At 37.5% G+C, this 15,976-nt stretch overlaps 1 protein-coding gene across 4 annotated transcripts in view; it reads left to right on the top strand.

Annotated features, from left to right (window-relative positions):
* The window catches only part of HERC1 (HECT and RLD domain containing E3 ubiquitin protein ligase family member 1), a 215,740-nt gene that overhangs the window by 47,303 nt on the left and 152,461 nt on the right, over positions 1-15,976 (top strand). For 3 of the 4 annotated variants that reach the window (XM_027123253.1, XM_027123252.1, XM_027123251.1), the window contains 3 exons: positions 2,078-2,173; positions 12,688-12,882; positions 13,692-14,003. In XM_027123253.1, the coding sequence (XP_026979054.1) occupies positions 2,078-2,173; positions 12,688-12,882; positions 13,692-14,003 (603 nt within the window). Of the gene's footprint in view, positions 1-550; positions 618-2,077; positions 2,174-12,687; positions 12,883-13,691; positions 14,004-15,976 lie in introns of those variants that run through there. The other variant, XM_027123254.1, reaches the window with a different exon arrangement.

The raw sequence follows: 15,976 nt of genomic DNA, 5'->3' as shown, positions 1-15,976 counted from the left end.
TATGAAGTTACACATTTCCAAAATGTAATTTCTTTAAAAATGCCTAGGTATAGGCCTCTTTTTCTATTGTGCAGTATATTTACAAAACACATTAAGAATTCTATACAGAGTGGGTTTTTAAGATATCTTTAATCCTAATTTACTGGGGCTGGATTAGTCTTACCCTTAACTATTGACTTTTTGGGGAGAACAGAAGTCAGTGACAGTCACTGCAGACAGTGTTTGAAGGATTTTTTAAAAAATTGGTTTGGTATTTTTAAAGTTAGCAGGAGTTTATTAAAGACTCCCTGTGTTTTCTCTACTTTCTCCATGTACATCATACAAAATAATAATTACTGATGCCAGTTTTGAGTTCGTACTATGTATTAAGAACTATGCTAAGCATGTTTTATGCATAATTTCAGTTATTCTTCCCAACAGCCCTAAATAACAGAGGAATTATTCCTGTCTAAGGATAAGCAAACTTACCCTTAAGTCACGTTGCCAGTAAGTGATGGAACATGGATTTAAACTCAGATCTCTCACTGAAAACCTTATGTTATTTTCAGCATTTTCCTTCATACTGTAGAAAGGCATAAAAAGGAATTATTACCGGCCTGGTGCCAGCTCCTAGAAAGGTATGGCAAGCTGCTGTTGTTTCTTATCTGCTTTTGGTTTGGTGATCAGTAGAGGTGGCCTTTAAATAACGGAGCCACAGATTACAATTGTGTTTCTCCCAGAAGTGCTACGCAGCTAATTATGGAATTTGGAGAGGCTGTGCCTCAAAGTATTTGCTGGTATAGCCACACCTTGTGTGCCTAGGAACTAGATAATTTTGAACACTCAGCTTCTCATATGACTCCAAGACCTGCAAGTGGCTCTCGAAAGCCTTACTAGTTGAAGTGTGAGCCTCAGACAGCAGCATTGGCATCACCTGAGAACTTGAAATACAGAATCTCAGGCCCCCACCTATATTTACTGAATTAGAATCTGCATTTTAACAAAATTTCCAGGTAACTTATGTCCACATTAAAATTCGAGAAGCACCACCTAAGCAATAAAAAAGAAAAATTGATTTGGTAGCAGTAGCTTAGCACCTGATGACCCAGCAATAAATTAAATAGCCAACATATTCATTTCGTTCATTACTTAGGAACCACGTTAATTAAAATAGTCTGAATTGATAAAATCATATAATATTAGAGTTGGATGGGATCTTACAGAGCATCTAGGCCAACCTCCCTTCCACGGTAGAGGATATACTTTTCTGTGGTATGTTTGCCCGGTGATCATCTAGAATCTAAATATTTTTACAATATAATAGTCTTTGAAATAAAGCCACAGATGAAAATTTTACAACTAGAGGATGGATAAATCAGAGAAAGAACTTGACATTTGTGATGTAAAGATTTAAGGATATGGGAATTTGAGGGAACAGTGGAGGTCAAGTTCACTCTCTGATTTATCAGTTTTCAATGAAAGAATGATTTCTGGTCATAGCCATTGGGCCCTATTGTGGAGAGTAGGCAATTAGTCACAGAGAGGAGCTATGATTCCTCAGCTGTGCTAGGAAAAAGATATTTTGTTGCTAATATAGTCAGGTAGCTGCATGAACTGACTTGTGGGACCTTTGTTGTGCTGAAACTAAGAAGGGAGGAACAGACTTACTGCTGCTCTGGTAAGGATCATCACTTAAGCTGGCTGCATTCTACTGTATTCTCGGAGCAAGTGGACAAGACAGCCCCAGGGGAGTGGAATATTTGCTGGGACCCCATTTATTGGATATTGGCCACCCAAAGAGTGTGTAGTTGGCAAAATTCTGCCTTCTTGAGTGTTTTTAGGTCAAACCTTGTGACACTTAGAACAAATCACTAATGTAATAAGTGAGGGATTGGTACTTAATTTACTGCTTCACTCTATAGCCATGTCTTTTATAACACTTACACATAAAATTGGTTTCATGACCTAATGTTAGGTTCTGATTTTAATGCACATAATTATGTAAACAGTTCCTCAGATGTTTTTGTAGACTATTTAAGTGATTTTAATACATGTCTCTCTCCTTCCCTAACTGTATCCCACAATGTCTTAATTATAGGGTTCATCTGCTGATAGGAGTCAGTGGAGGGAACCACCCAGAACATCCGATGGCTTGTGCTCACTCTATGAGGCAGCTTTATGTCTTTTTGAAGAGGTACGTAATAATCATGGCTTTTATGTGAAAAATTACTTTGTCAAGGGATAAACTGGAAGATTGTGATTGACACATACTACTAGATATAAAATAGATAACTAATAAGGACGTACTGTATAGCACAAGGAACTCTACTCAGTACTCTGTAATGGCCTATATGGGAAAAGAATCTCAAAATGAGTGGATATATGTATATGTATAACAGATTCACTTTGCTGTACACCTGAAAGTAACACAACATTGTAAATCAACTATATTCCAATAAAAATCAATCAATCAATAAAAATTACTTTGTCTTAAAATGCTACAGCATGTATTTATCCCTTAAAAATAATCCATTCAGGGCTTCCCTGGTGGCGCAGTGGTTGAGAGTCTGCCTGTCGATGCAGGGGACGCGGGTTCGTGCCCCGGTCCGGGAAGATCCCACATGCCGCGGAGCGGCTGGGCCCATGGGCCATGGCCGCTGAGCCTGCGCATCCGGAGCCTGTGCTCCGCAACGGGAGAGGCCGCAGCATTGAGAGGCCCGCGTACCGCAAAAAAAAAAAATCCATTCAGTCTCTGGAAAGGATGGAAAAGAAAGTGGCATCCGTGATTGGTTGCCTCTAGAAAGTGGAGCCAGGGTGTCTCGCATCAGGTGTGGGACGGAGGCATAGTTTTCAATGCATACCCTTTTATTCATTTTGGACTTTATATCATGTGCATTATTTTTTTTAAACATCATTATTGGAGTATAATTGCTTTACATTGTTGTGTTAGTTTCTGCTGTAAAACAAAGTGAATCAGCTATATGTGTACATATATCCCCATATCCCCTCCCTCTTGCGTCTCCCTTCCACCCACCCACCCTCCCTATCCCATCCCTCTAGGTGGTCACAAAGCACCGAGGTGATCTCCCTGTGCTATGTGGCTGCTTCCCACTAGCTATCTATTTTACATTTGGTAGTGTATATATGTCCGTGCCACTCTCTGACTTCGTCCCCGCTTACCCTTCCCCCTCCCATATGTGCATTTTTTAATTTAAAAATGTATTATTAAAACAGATACAGAAAGACATACAAATGTGTGCCTTAATGAATTATTTTAAAACAAATGTCCTTTTAATCTGTGCCCAGGAAAGAAATAAAACTTTACTAGCAACCCGAGAAACCCTTTCATGTCCTGGTCATTATCCCTTTCCTCCTTCTGTAAGTAGCCACTATCCTGACTTCAAGAGTAGTCACTTTGTTGCATTTCTTTATAGTTGTGTGCATCCCTAGACACTATAGTTCAGTCTTCCCTATTAAAACAATCTATATATCTATATATATCTTTTTAGTATATATATATTTTTGATTAAAACTTTTTTTTTTTGGCTGCGTTGGGTCTTCGTTGTGGCGCACAGGCTTTCTCTAGTTGCGGCGAGCGGGGGCTACTCTTCGTTGTGGTGCACGGGCTCTCATTGTGGTGGCTTCTCTTGTTGTGGAGCACAGGCTCTAGGCGCACGGGCTTCGGTAGTTGTGGCACATGGGCTCAGTAGTTGTGGCTTGCGGGCTCTAGAGCGCAGGCTCAGTAGTTGCGGATCACGGGCTTAGTTGCTCTGCGGTATGTGGGATCTGCCCGGACCAGGCCTTGAACCCACGTCCTCTGCATTGACAGGCAGATTCTTAACCACTGCGCCACCACGGAAGTCCTATATATATCTTTTAATTCTCTTAATCTATGTGTTCCCCCTCCATTGTTTTTCTTTTCCTTTAGTGTATTTGTTCAGGAACTTGGACTTTTAAGGCTGTATAATTTCCTACCATCTGGAGTTTGCTGATTGATTACTCATAATGCAGTTCCTATGTATTTCCTGCATACTGACAGGTGAATCTAGAGACTTGATCAGTTTCAGGTTTGATCCCTTTGGCAAGGATAAACATGGTGTTGTGATCTTCCATCTGGTTGTCTGTCTTTTTGTAGTATTAGCAGCCCTTGATTCTTAATGATCAGATCTATTAATTCATTGGTGCTTGGTTGCAAAATGGTGATATTCTAATTATATCATTCCTCTTTCATTTATTAATTGGAATGTTTTCATAAAGAGATGATTCCCTTATTGACAGTTTGGTTACCCTGCCACAGTTCAGACAGGAAAAGCAGAATAAGTGCTTGATTCTCTCCACTTGATTTTTAAGAAAATTTTTAACACCGATTTTTATTTACTAGTTTCCAGTTTAATGGACTGATCTCCTGTCATGCTCCAAACTTGACCTATTGGTTTCACTTGAAAAGTATTGTTATGAACTTGTAGATTTAAACTGATTCAAATTTTACTTTGTTGAATTATTGTCTGTAGTGAAGCTCATATTGTTTTATCTTTGGCCAACAGTCTTTCAGGGTAGTAGTCTCTTTCAGCGTGGTTCCCAAGCTCTTTTGACATAGGCCTAATAATCTTTGATCGCTTCCTTGCTATCTGACCCATCAAATTGTTTCTGGACTGATACATTTCTTGATCTGGATCTGCAACCAGCTAGCTCTTTCTCCATAAACACTGTTTTTTTTAAAGTGGAAAATATTATTTCAGGACCACAATCAGGGTGCTCATCACTACTAAGTCGGTATTATTTTTCTGGGGTCTTACAGTAGCCAGAGCTAGGAAATGTGTGTGTGTTCACACATGCATGCGTATTTAAAGCTAATATACCTCATGAGTTGATACTGATACTTTCAAAATCAGGGCTATAGAATTTCTACTTTTCTGTATTACATTTATATATCCTTTCTTCCAACTAAGAATGCTGATTCTGAAGGATACAGGAATATAGAATTAGAATATCCCGTAATTATTTATTTTAATCACACAGTACACACACACACACACACACACACACACACACACACACACACACACACACACACACACACAGCAATCCTAAAATAAGACAAACACTACCACTGTATGATTACTAAAAATATTAACTTTTTACATATGCTTTCCCCATTTTTTGTAGTTGTATTATATCTGCATACTCAGAACATATTTACTCTCTGCCTTTTAACCCTCGTTAAGTATGAGTTGTACAAGTAACTACATATTTAATGCTCACTGCCAGTTTCTGTCAGTGGCTCTCTATTCTTTTTGTTTGTCTGAAGCTTATTCTCTAGTAGAATCTTCAATAAATACTCACGAAAAAGATTCTCTTAGTTCTTACATTTTAATTGCTGTGCACTTTATACTTGAAAGTCAGTTTTGAGAAGATAAACTCTTTGGCTCACATTTTCTTTACTTCTTAAGTATATTCATTCATTTTCTTCTGGCAGTAATTTTACTAGAATACATCTTGATGTTATGTATTCTGGGTCGATGTTCTCAGAGATGTGAGGATTTTAATATGTAGTTTCAAATCTTTTTTATTTCAGGGAAGTTTCCCTAAATTATTGTTTTTAGTATCATTTTTACTCTTTTTATTTGGTTCTCATCTAGGACCACTATTGTTTTTATGTTGTATTATTTTTTTAACATCTTTATGGAGTATAATTGCTTTACAATGGTGTGTTAGTTTCTGCTTTATAACAAAGTGAATCAGCTATACGTATACACATATCCCCGTATCTCCTCCCTCTTTCATCTCCCTCCCACCTTCCCTATCCCACCTCTCTAGGTGGTCACAAAGCACTGAGCTGATCTCCCTGTGCTATGCGGCTGCTTCCCATGAGCTATTTTACATTTGGTAGTATATATAAGTCCATGCTACTCTCTGACTTCGTCCCAGCTTACCCTTCCCCCTCCCTGTGTCCTCAAGTCCATTCTCTATGTCTGCGTCTTTATTCCTGTCCTGCCCCTCTGTTCTTCAGAACCATTTTTTATTTTTAGATTCCATATATGTAAGCATATGGGATTTATTTTTCTCTTTCTGACTTACTTCACTCTGTATGACAGACTCTAGGTCCATCCACCCCACTACAGATAACTCAATTTCATTTCTTTTTATGGCTGAGTAATATTCCATTGTATATATGTGCCACATCTTCTTTATTCATTCATCTGTCAATGGACACTTAGGTTGCTTCCATGTCCCGGCTATTGTGAAGAGTGCTGCAATGAACATTGTGGTACATGACTCTTTTTGAATTATGGTTTTCTCACGGTATATGCCCAGTAGTGGGATTGCTGGGTCGTATGGTAGTTCTATTTTTAGTTTTTTTTGGCTGTACACGGGCCTCTCACTGTTGTGGTCTCTCCCGTTGTGGAGCACAGGCTCCGGACGCACAGGCTCAGCGGCCATGGCTCACGGGTCCAGCCGCTCCGCGGCATGTGGAATCTTGCCAGACCGGGGCACGAACCCATGTCCCCTGCATCAGCAGGCAGACTCTCAACCACTGCGCCACCAGGGAAGCCCTATTTTTAGTTTTTTAAGGAACCTCCATACTGTTCTCCATTGTGGCTGTATCAATTTACATTCCCACCAACAGTGCAAGAGGGTTCCCTTTTCTCCACACCCTCTCCAGCATTTATTGTTTGTAGACTTTTTCATGATGGCCATTCTGAGTGGTGCGAGGTGATACCTCACTGTAGTTTTGATTTGCATTTCTCTAATGATTAGTGATGTTGAGCATCCTTTCATGTGTTTGTTGGCAATCTGTATATCTTCGTCGGAGAAATGTCTATTTAGGTCTTCTGCCCATTTTTGGATTGGGTTGTTTGTTTTTTTGATATTGAGCTGCATGAGCTGCTTGTAAATTTTGGAAATTAATCCTTTGTCAGTTGCTTCATTTGCAAATATTTTCTCCCATTCTGAGGGTTGTCTTTTCATCTTGTTTATGGTTTCCTTTGCTGTGCAAAAGCTATTAAGTTTCATTAGGTCCCATTTGTTTAGTTTTGTTTTTATTTCCATTTCTGTAGGAGGTGGGTCAAAAAAGATCTTGCTGTGATATATGTCATAGAGTGTTCTGCCTATGTTTTCCTCTAAGAGTTTTGTAGTGTCTGACCTTACATTTAGGTCTTTAATCCATTTTGAGTTTCTTTTTATTTTCTAATTTCATTCTTTTACATGTAGCTGTCCAGTTTTCCCAGCACCACTTCCTGAAGAGGCTGTCTTTTCTCCATTGTATATTCTTGCCTTCCTTATCAAAGATAAGGTGCCCATATGTGCATGGGTTTATCTCTGGGCTTTCTATCCTGTTCCATTGATCTATCTTTCTGTTTTTGTGCCAGTACCATACTGTCTTGATTACTGTAGCTTTGTAGTATAGTCTGAAGTCAGGGAGCCTGATTCCTCCAGCTCCGTTTTTCTTTCTCAAGATTGCTTTGGCTATTTGGGGTCTTTTGTGTTTCCATATAAATTGTGAAATTTTTTGTTCTAGTTCTGTGAAAAATGTCATTGGTAGCTTGATAGGCATTGCATTGAATCTGTAGATTGCTTTGGGTAGTATAGTCATTTTCACAATGTTGATTCTTCCAATCCAAGAACATGGTATATCTCTCCATCTGTTTGTATCATCTTTAATTTCTTTCATCAGTGTCTTATAGGTCTTCTGTCTGCATACAGGTTTTTTGTCTCCTTAGGTAGGTTTATTCCTAGGTATTTTATTCTTTTTGTTGCAGTGGTAAATGGGAGTGTTTCCTTAATTTCACTTTCAGAGTTTTCATCATTAGTATATAGGAATGCAAGAGATTTCTCTGCATTACTTTTGTATCCTGCTACTTTTACCAAATTCATTGATTACCTCTAATATTTTTCAGGTAGCATCTTTAGGATTCTCTATGTATAGTTTCATGTCATCTGCAAACAGTGACAGCTTTACTTCTTCTTTTCCGATTTGGATTCCTTCTATTTCCTTTTCTTCTCTGATTGCTGTGGCTAAAACTTCCAAAACTGTGTTGAATGAGAGTGGTGAGAGTGGGCAACCTTGTCTTGTTCCTGATCTTAGTGGAAATGCTTTCAGTTTTTCACCATTGAGGATGATGTTGGCTGTGGGTTTGTCATATATGGCCTCTATTATGTTGAGGAAAGTTCCCTCTGTGCCTACTTTCTGCAGGGTTTTTATCATAAATGGCTGTTATATTTTGTCAAAAGCTTTCTCTGCATCTATTGAGATGATCATATGGTTTTTCTCCTTCAATTTGTTAATATGGTTTATTACATTGATTGATTTGCGTATATTGAAGAATCCTTGCATTCCTGGAAGAAACCCCACTTGGTCATGGTGTATGATCGTTTTAATGTGCTGTTGGATTCTGTTTGGTAGTATTTTGTTGAGGATTTTTGCATCTATGTTCATCAGTGATGTTGGCCTGTAGTTTTCTTTCTTTGTGACATCTTTGTCTGGTTTTGGTATCAGGGTGATGGTGGCCTCGTAGAATGAGTTTGGGAGTGTTCCTCCCTCTGCTGTATTTTGGAAGAGTTTGGGAAGGATAAGTGTTAGCTCTTCTCTAAATGTTTGATAGCATTCACCTGTGAAGCCATCTGGTCCTGGGCTTTTATTTGTTGGAAGATTTTTAATCACAGTCTCAATTTCAGTGCTTGTGATTTGTCTCTATATTTTCTGTTTCTTCCTGGTTCAGTCTCGGATGTGTGTTGGATTTTTAACAATTAACTTAGTAATTGTCACTTTTTTTTGAATACTTCTTATATCATTTTCATTTCTTTTTTTATTTCTGAACAGCTTTTTCCCTTTTGTTGCTCATAAGGTATTATCTTCTGTATTTATTTACTCTTGGATTTCTTATAGTTTACCCCTCATTTCTGAAATGATTTTTTCTCTTATTTCTAATTCTTTTTTTGAGTCTGTCACCTCATTTTTGAATGCTTCTCTTTCAGTTTTGTGTTTTTCTTTCAAGTCGTGTTTCATTTTCTTAATCCCTTTACCTTGCTTTGAAATAGGTTACAGTTTGATTTGTTTTGTGGGCATTTCTCATCTGTCATTTTTTTATTGTACGGATGTTATTCTGCCTCTTTTCCTTTTTTTCCCCTTATAACAACTTCATATGGAATTTGACCTTCATACTTTTCTGTTGCTTATTTTTATGAAAAATTTGTTTTCCTGAATTTTTAGAACGGGATGGCATTCTAGATGGCTTTTCTAAATCCATAGACTCCCTTTCTCTATTGTTTTTGTGTAACGTTAGACAAAACATGGTGGTTTCAAGCGTATTCCCCTCCCCACCTTTTATCTTAACTTTTTCTCTTTCCTTTCTGTTGTCCTCATTCTGCTCAACTTTTATTCCACTCCCAGTAGTTTCTGCTCAGTATGAGGGCTCTGTCCTGGAAGGGAGTACTGGCTTTTCAGTTTCAAGAATTCATAAGAGCTAGACTGCTCTAGCTTTTTTCAAACTTCTCATCATGGGACCTTTGTACTTACGTGCTATCAGAGAGGGCAAACTCTTCCCAGTTGCAGCTGCTGTTCTTAGATTGGCTCACTGTTCTTTCTGGTGAGTACCTGATTGGTTGTTTTGGGGTTTTCTTATTCTGAGGTCTGTCAGACACTCTTTGGCTTCCTCCTGCACAGATATTATTCCCATGCAGATTCTGTATTTGGTATTGGTTTGTCTGCACCTGCTTATATTTTGGAGTTACCGGAGCTATGTCTGTCTAGTTTTATTGTGAATATTAAGTACAAATTTGGAGTTTAGCCTTCTATTTGTTTTGTGTAATGATTCCATGTTTAGAAAACTACATTGCTGCTGCTATTGTCATCTTTTCCAGAATTCTACGTGCCCCCCCCCAGTTGTTTTTTTTGTTTGTTTGTTTTTTTGTTTGTTTGGTTTTTTTGGCTGCATTGGGTCTCTGTTGCTGCGCATGGGTTTTCTTTAGTTGTGGCAAGCATGGGCTACTCTTCGTTGTGGTGCGCGTGCTTCTCATTATGATGGCTTCTCTTGTTGCGGAGCACAGGCTATAGGTGCGCGGCCTTCAGTAGTTGTGGCATGCGGGCTCTAGAGCACAGGCTCAGTAGTTGTGGCATGTGGGCTTAGTTGCTCCGCAGCATGTGGGATCTTCCTGGACCAGGGCTTGAACCCGTGTCCCCTGCATTGGCAGGCGGATTCTTAACCACTGCGCCATCAGGGAAGCCCCTCCTCCAGTTGTTTTTAAAAAAACACATTTCTAAGTCTTGTGAACAGATTTTTTTTACCCCCTCTCCTCGCCCCCCTTTGCTTCCCCCTCTCCTCTCCTCCCCTCTTCTCCCCTTCCCTTCCCTTCCCCTCCCCTTCTCCTCTCTTCTCTCTTTTTCGTGGGGGTCAGGGAAGGAGGGCTATTATTTTTTTAAGTCTTATTATAGAGCAGTAGTCCCTTCTTAAATATGGGGAATATATTCCAAGACCCCCAGTAGATGCCTGAAACCATGAATAGTACCAAACCCTATATAAACCATGTTATTTCTATACATACATACCTATGATAAAGCTTAATTTATAAATTATGTACAGTAGGAGAATATCCAGATTGCCAGCATCACAACTCTTGCACTTAGGGGCCGTTTTTAAGTAACATAAGGGTTACTTGAACACAAGCACTGAGATACTGTGGCAGATGAGCTGATAACCAGATGACTACTAAGTGACTGCCGGTGGCTAGCTTATATAGTGTGGCTATGCTGGACAAAGGGATGATACTCAGAACAGTATGCAGTTTAAAACTTATGAATTGTTTATTTCTGGAATTTTCCATTTAATATTTTCAGATGATGATTCACTGCCAGTAACTGAAACCACAGAAAGTGAAACCACGAATAAAGGGGGACTACTGTAATAGATCTTTAGATAAAAAATTCTAACCTACTTGGGCCCATCATCCTCCTTTTGTCAGCAGCAGAATTTCAAATCTCTTATTAGGGACTGGCAGCCTTTACTTATGCATATTTTGTATGTCCTCAAAACTCTCATCATGTTCACTGAAAATTATTCATCTGACACATATATTCTATGGTTTTGGGTACTATTTAAAGATTCTAACTGAAATTACTCTATCCCTTCCCATTTCATGGTCTGGCAATATAATATATTGACTTTTGAAGATTCTTCTTTTATTGTTTTACTTGATTCAGAGAAAAACAAAAACAAAACCAACCCCTAAAAGGCAGACGACAAATTGACAACAGCTGTAGTCAGAGATAATATCTTTATTGTATGGGATTCATACAAAGTCAGTAAAAAATCCATTAAACCCTAATAAATAAATGAGCAGAAGTTAGTTACAAGCAAATAGATGGAAAAACTTCAGTTCTGTTGAAAATAAGGACGTGTGAAGTTAAAAGAATACATCCTCTTTTTTCCCACTTTACTTTTCAAAAAAAATTTAGAGCATAATACTTATTGGTATGGGTGCAGTGAGACTGGTACTCTCACATAGCCCTATTCATTGGTTAGGGCAACTGTGATGACCACCCTGGGTCCTGTGCTTTTGGCAGGGTTTTGAGGAGAGGGGAGGAGGAGAGGAGAAGCCTGGATTTTTATAAAGCATTATGAATGGCAGTAGACTTTACCATCATATTCAACACAAATGGTAAATAAGCCATGATTTTTTATATATCTATATCTATATACATATACAGATACGTATAGATGTGTGTGAGTGTTGAATTGCTTTGGACCTTTATCGTTTTTAAGACCGCCCTCATTTTATACATTGCTGGTGATGAAATAATATTGTAACACCAGTTTTGAAAGCAATTTGGTATAGTATGTTTCAGGAATCAGAAGATTGTTGTCACTTTTTGCATATAGTAGTCCCATGTCCGAGGTTCTCTACCAAGTGAAGTAATTAAAAATCTAGCAACAGGAGGAGGAGGAGGAGGAGGAGGAGGCCGCCTAGGTGGCAGGGAGTGAGCCAGTGCCCAGGGCGAATCAATGGAACCCCCCCGACGAAGCCAGCCGGGAACACACTTCATTGCAGCCAAATAGCATTGATTATTTTCCTTCAAAAAAAAACAAAACAAAACAATGAAGTAGCCACAACTGTATTCTTAAAAATGGCTCATATAACAAATAAGTAGAAAGAATCTCACTGTCCTCTTAAAGGAAAATGCTTAAGCAAATTGTGATTTTTACATTAGATGGAATATTATTGGTTCAATTACGAAGATTAAGTAGACATAGAGAAAATTCTTCATGGCCCTTCTGTATCGTCACTTATGTATCCACTGTGATAACTATGTTAAAGAGCGTGTATATGCAAAACTCTGGAAGGACAAATATAAAAAAAGATAGCATATATTGTATTAAGGCGATGGGATTATCAAAGGTAGGTTTTTTCCTACTTTGTTCTTCTATAATGCTATTATATGCGTTAATAAAATATTTAGTTAATAAAGGCTTGATTGTGTGTCTCCCCCTCCCCATTTTTGCCACCTTTGTTGGTATCTTTTAGTGATTTATTCTGCAGGAGTAAATAGTCTAGCCATCTGTGTTTAAGATTGGATGTGTTGCTCTTAGTTTATTTGAGCAGTTGAGATAGTTTTCAAAGAAGGAAAGTCAACAATAATTTCAGAGAATATTTATAAAAATATCTGTACTAAGAATGTCTTGACTATTTATTGCCTGTTTCTTATTTTAATAGGTTTGCAGAATGGCTTCTGATTACTCAAGAACATGTGCTAGCCCAGATAGCATTCAGACTGGTGATGCTCCTATTGTTTCAGAAACCTGTGAGGTTTATGTTTGGGGGAGCAATAGCAGCCATCAGTTGGTAGAAGGCACACAGGAGAAAATATTACAACCCAAACTGGCTCCTAGTTTCTCTGATGCGCAGACTGTGAGTTCTCTGCATACCTTACAAATTGGTACATGACAGGGTTTGCTTTAAATAATGTTAAGAGTGGTTTTTTTTTTGTTTTTTGTTTTAATGAGTGAATGTTCTTGCTTGTTTCTTACCTATATTGTTTCTATACTATACTGCATCAGTTTTTTCATTTTCATAGAAAAAAATATTTTAAGTCCCTCATTTCCCTAATAGTGTTTCCAAGTTTTAAAAAGTTAAATTTGCATCTGGAGTTTTAAAAAGAATTATGACTTACCCTTATATTCAACACAAATGGTAAATAAGACTAAGTAAAAATTAAAATTTTCCCTTTGCCATATTGGCATTTCATTTTCTTATTATGATCACTTTTTTTACATTTGTAGCTAACTTTTAGGCAAAATGGAACTTTCTGTTTTATTATTTTCATTAAAACATATGTTTTTCTCAAATGAATTTAGAATATATATTACATGGCTCTTGTTATAATGGACCCTAAGGAATTACAGGAAAATTTTCCTTCCTGCCCTTCACCAATTATATAAGAGTAGGCTAAACATTTTTCTTTGTTATTTCATTGAACCATGACTGTTAGATAACCTGAAAAGATAAAATATACATTAATTTGAGTTCAACAGTAACGTCAACATGAATAGGCCATGAACAGTTTTCTTAATTTTCTGTTTACTTCTTAATCTCTATGGATATTCATATTCTGCTTTAAAAGATATCCTTTGAGCCTCTTTGGTAAAATCAACTTAAATATTATACTTTGATTTTCACAGAAGCATTTTATATCTGTGATTCTGTTTGTTTGCTTATAGATTGAAGCTGGACAATACTGCACTTTTGTCATTTCTATGGATGGCTCTGTCAGAGCTTGTGGTAAAGGCAGCTATGGGAGACTGGGCCTTGGAGATTCTAATAATCAGTCTACTTTAAAAAAGTTAACATTTGAGCCTCACAGGTCCATTAAAAAGGTCTCATCTTCTAAAGGATCTGATGGTCATACTTTAGCTTTCACTACAGAAGGAGAAGTCTTCAGCTGGGGAGATGGTGATTATGGGAAACTGGGACATGGAAATAGTTCAACACAGAAATATCCCAAGCTTATTCAGGGCCCTCTGCAGGGAAAGGTATGTGCCTTCTTTTTGGATTTAAAAATAATTAGATGCACTGGTACTATGATTGCTATAATTGACAGTATCTTTCAGATTTTGATTTATTCTTTCTGAAGTAGCCCACCCTCCCAACCCTTTTGGCTTATCTTTTGTATATCTGCTTGATGGTTTACAACACACTTTCACATACATTATTTAATTTTAATTATTATAACAGCCTTGTTAAAGTAGTTATTATTTTCATTTCACAGATAGGAAACTGAGAATCATCCATTTAACAAATATTTATTTAGTACCTTCCAAATGCCAGGCAGTGTTTTAGGCATTAGACATAGGGCAGTGAACAAAACAGACAAGATTCTTACTCTCATGGAGCTTTAATCTGTGGGCTAGAGATGATAAGTAAGCAAACACATAAAATAATTTCAAATAATAGTAAAAAAATTGAGTAATGTAATAGATACTAACTTTGACTGGGTGTGATATTAGATAATGAGGTCAGAGGGTTCTCTTTGTTAAGTTTTTAACAAAAACTTAAATAAGACATTTAAAGTGGTTAAGTAACTTGGCCAAGGTCACACACAAATAAATGGTACCATTAGAAACTGAAGCTAGATCTCCTCTTTTTATTTCTATTTTACCTTTTCTTAAAGAAATGAAGCCATTTTCCTAACTTAAAATTATATGCAGTTTTGTGGGTTCCTCCATTTTAAGATTCCTTTCTTTCTATGAATGTTTTCTTATATAAAAGTCTTTAAACTTAAAATTTTATTTTATACCAGAATTAAAAGTGGGACACTTCTTTCATGGGAGTTTGTCTGACAAAGTTGGCTCTCAAATGAATTGTACTTTATTATAACTTTCAATGTTTAACTTAGACATCAGTGAGCCTTGGAACATTCCACTTAACATCAGGGGGTCCTTGATAAGATGTTGAATATGGGACTGTAAGGAACTTCAGATAAATACTCTTTAAAGTTGTATTTTTTTAGTTTTTCTAGCACCTTTTTTCTTAATTCACATTGTTTAAAATTTTCTTTACATACATGTATATATATATATATTTTTTTGTTTGGCCGTACCGCACAGCTTGCACGACCATAGCGGTGGCCCGGTGAACTCGAGCCACTGCTATGAAAGTGCTGAGTCCTAACCACTGAACCTCCAGGGAATTCCTTATTTATATTCTTTTAGTGTTTCATTTTATAATGGAAACATTGCCAGTTAAAAATAACTTAGTATGAATATCATGAAGGAAAAATTCCCAAAAAGTAAATTAATAATTTACAGATAAAAATTTCAGAGGTTCTTAGCATATTATTTAAAATGTAGTAGGTGCTCAGTATTTTTTATTTTATTTATTTATTTATTTTTCTGTACGTGGGCCTCTCACTGTTGTGGCCTCTCCCGTTGCGGAGCACAGGCTCCGGACGTGCAGGCTCAGCGGCCATGGCTCTCAGGCCCAGCCGCTCCGCGGCATGTAGGATCTTCCCGGACTGGGGCACGAACCTGTGTCCCCTGCATTGGCAGGCGGACTCTCAACCACTGCGCCCCCAGGGAAGCCCTACTCAGTATTTTTTAATTGAATCTAAAGTTTGAATTTTCTAAAGTGAGTTCTAATTTTTGGAGATTAAAAAATATGGAGTTATTAGTATGGATATTTTTTCTGTTATCTTTTTTTCAGCAGTTAGTGATTTTGATCAGTGTTAAAAGGTATAAGTGATCCCCAAATTATGCTGCCATATACCCTTATTTCCCTGATTCTGCCCATAAACTGTGTAGCTATTTGAGGGTAAAGAGATACTATTAGGCGTTTAATTGATATAAGCTTATATCTTAGATCTTTCTTCATTGGCAATAGTCAGTATGTTTTTGAGAGTTAACCCTATTATGTAATGAAGTTTTCTTGATTAGCCAGGAATGGAGGTTTTGTGTTAATGTTATATTTAAAAATTTTTCATTGTTCCATGAGTGTTCAGCCCCATCCA

This window comes from Aethalodelphis obliquidens, unplaced genomic scaffold, assembly GCF_003676395.1.
Source record: "Aethalodelphis obliquidens isolate GAN/ISIS:26980383/991018 unplaced genomic scaffold, ASM367639v1 scaffold26, whole genome shotgun sequence".
NCBI classification, from domain to species: domain Eukaryota; kingdom Metazoa; phylum Chordata; class Mammalia; order Artiodactyla; family Delphinidae; genus Aethalodelphis; species Aethalodelphis obliquidens.
This window is presented reverse-complemented; position numbering and strand designations above follow the sequence as displayed.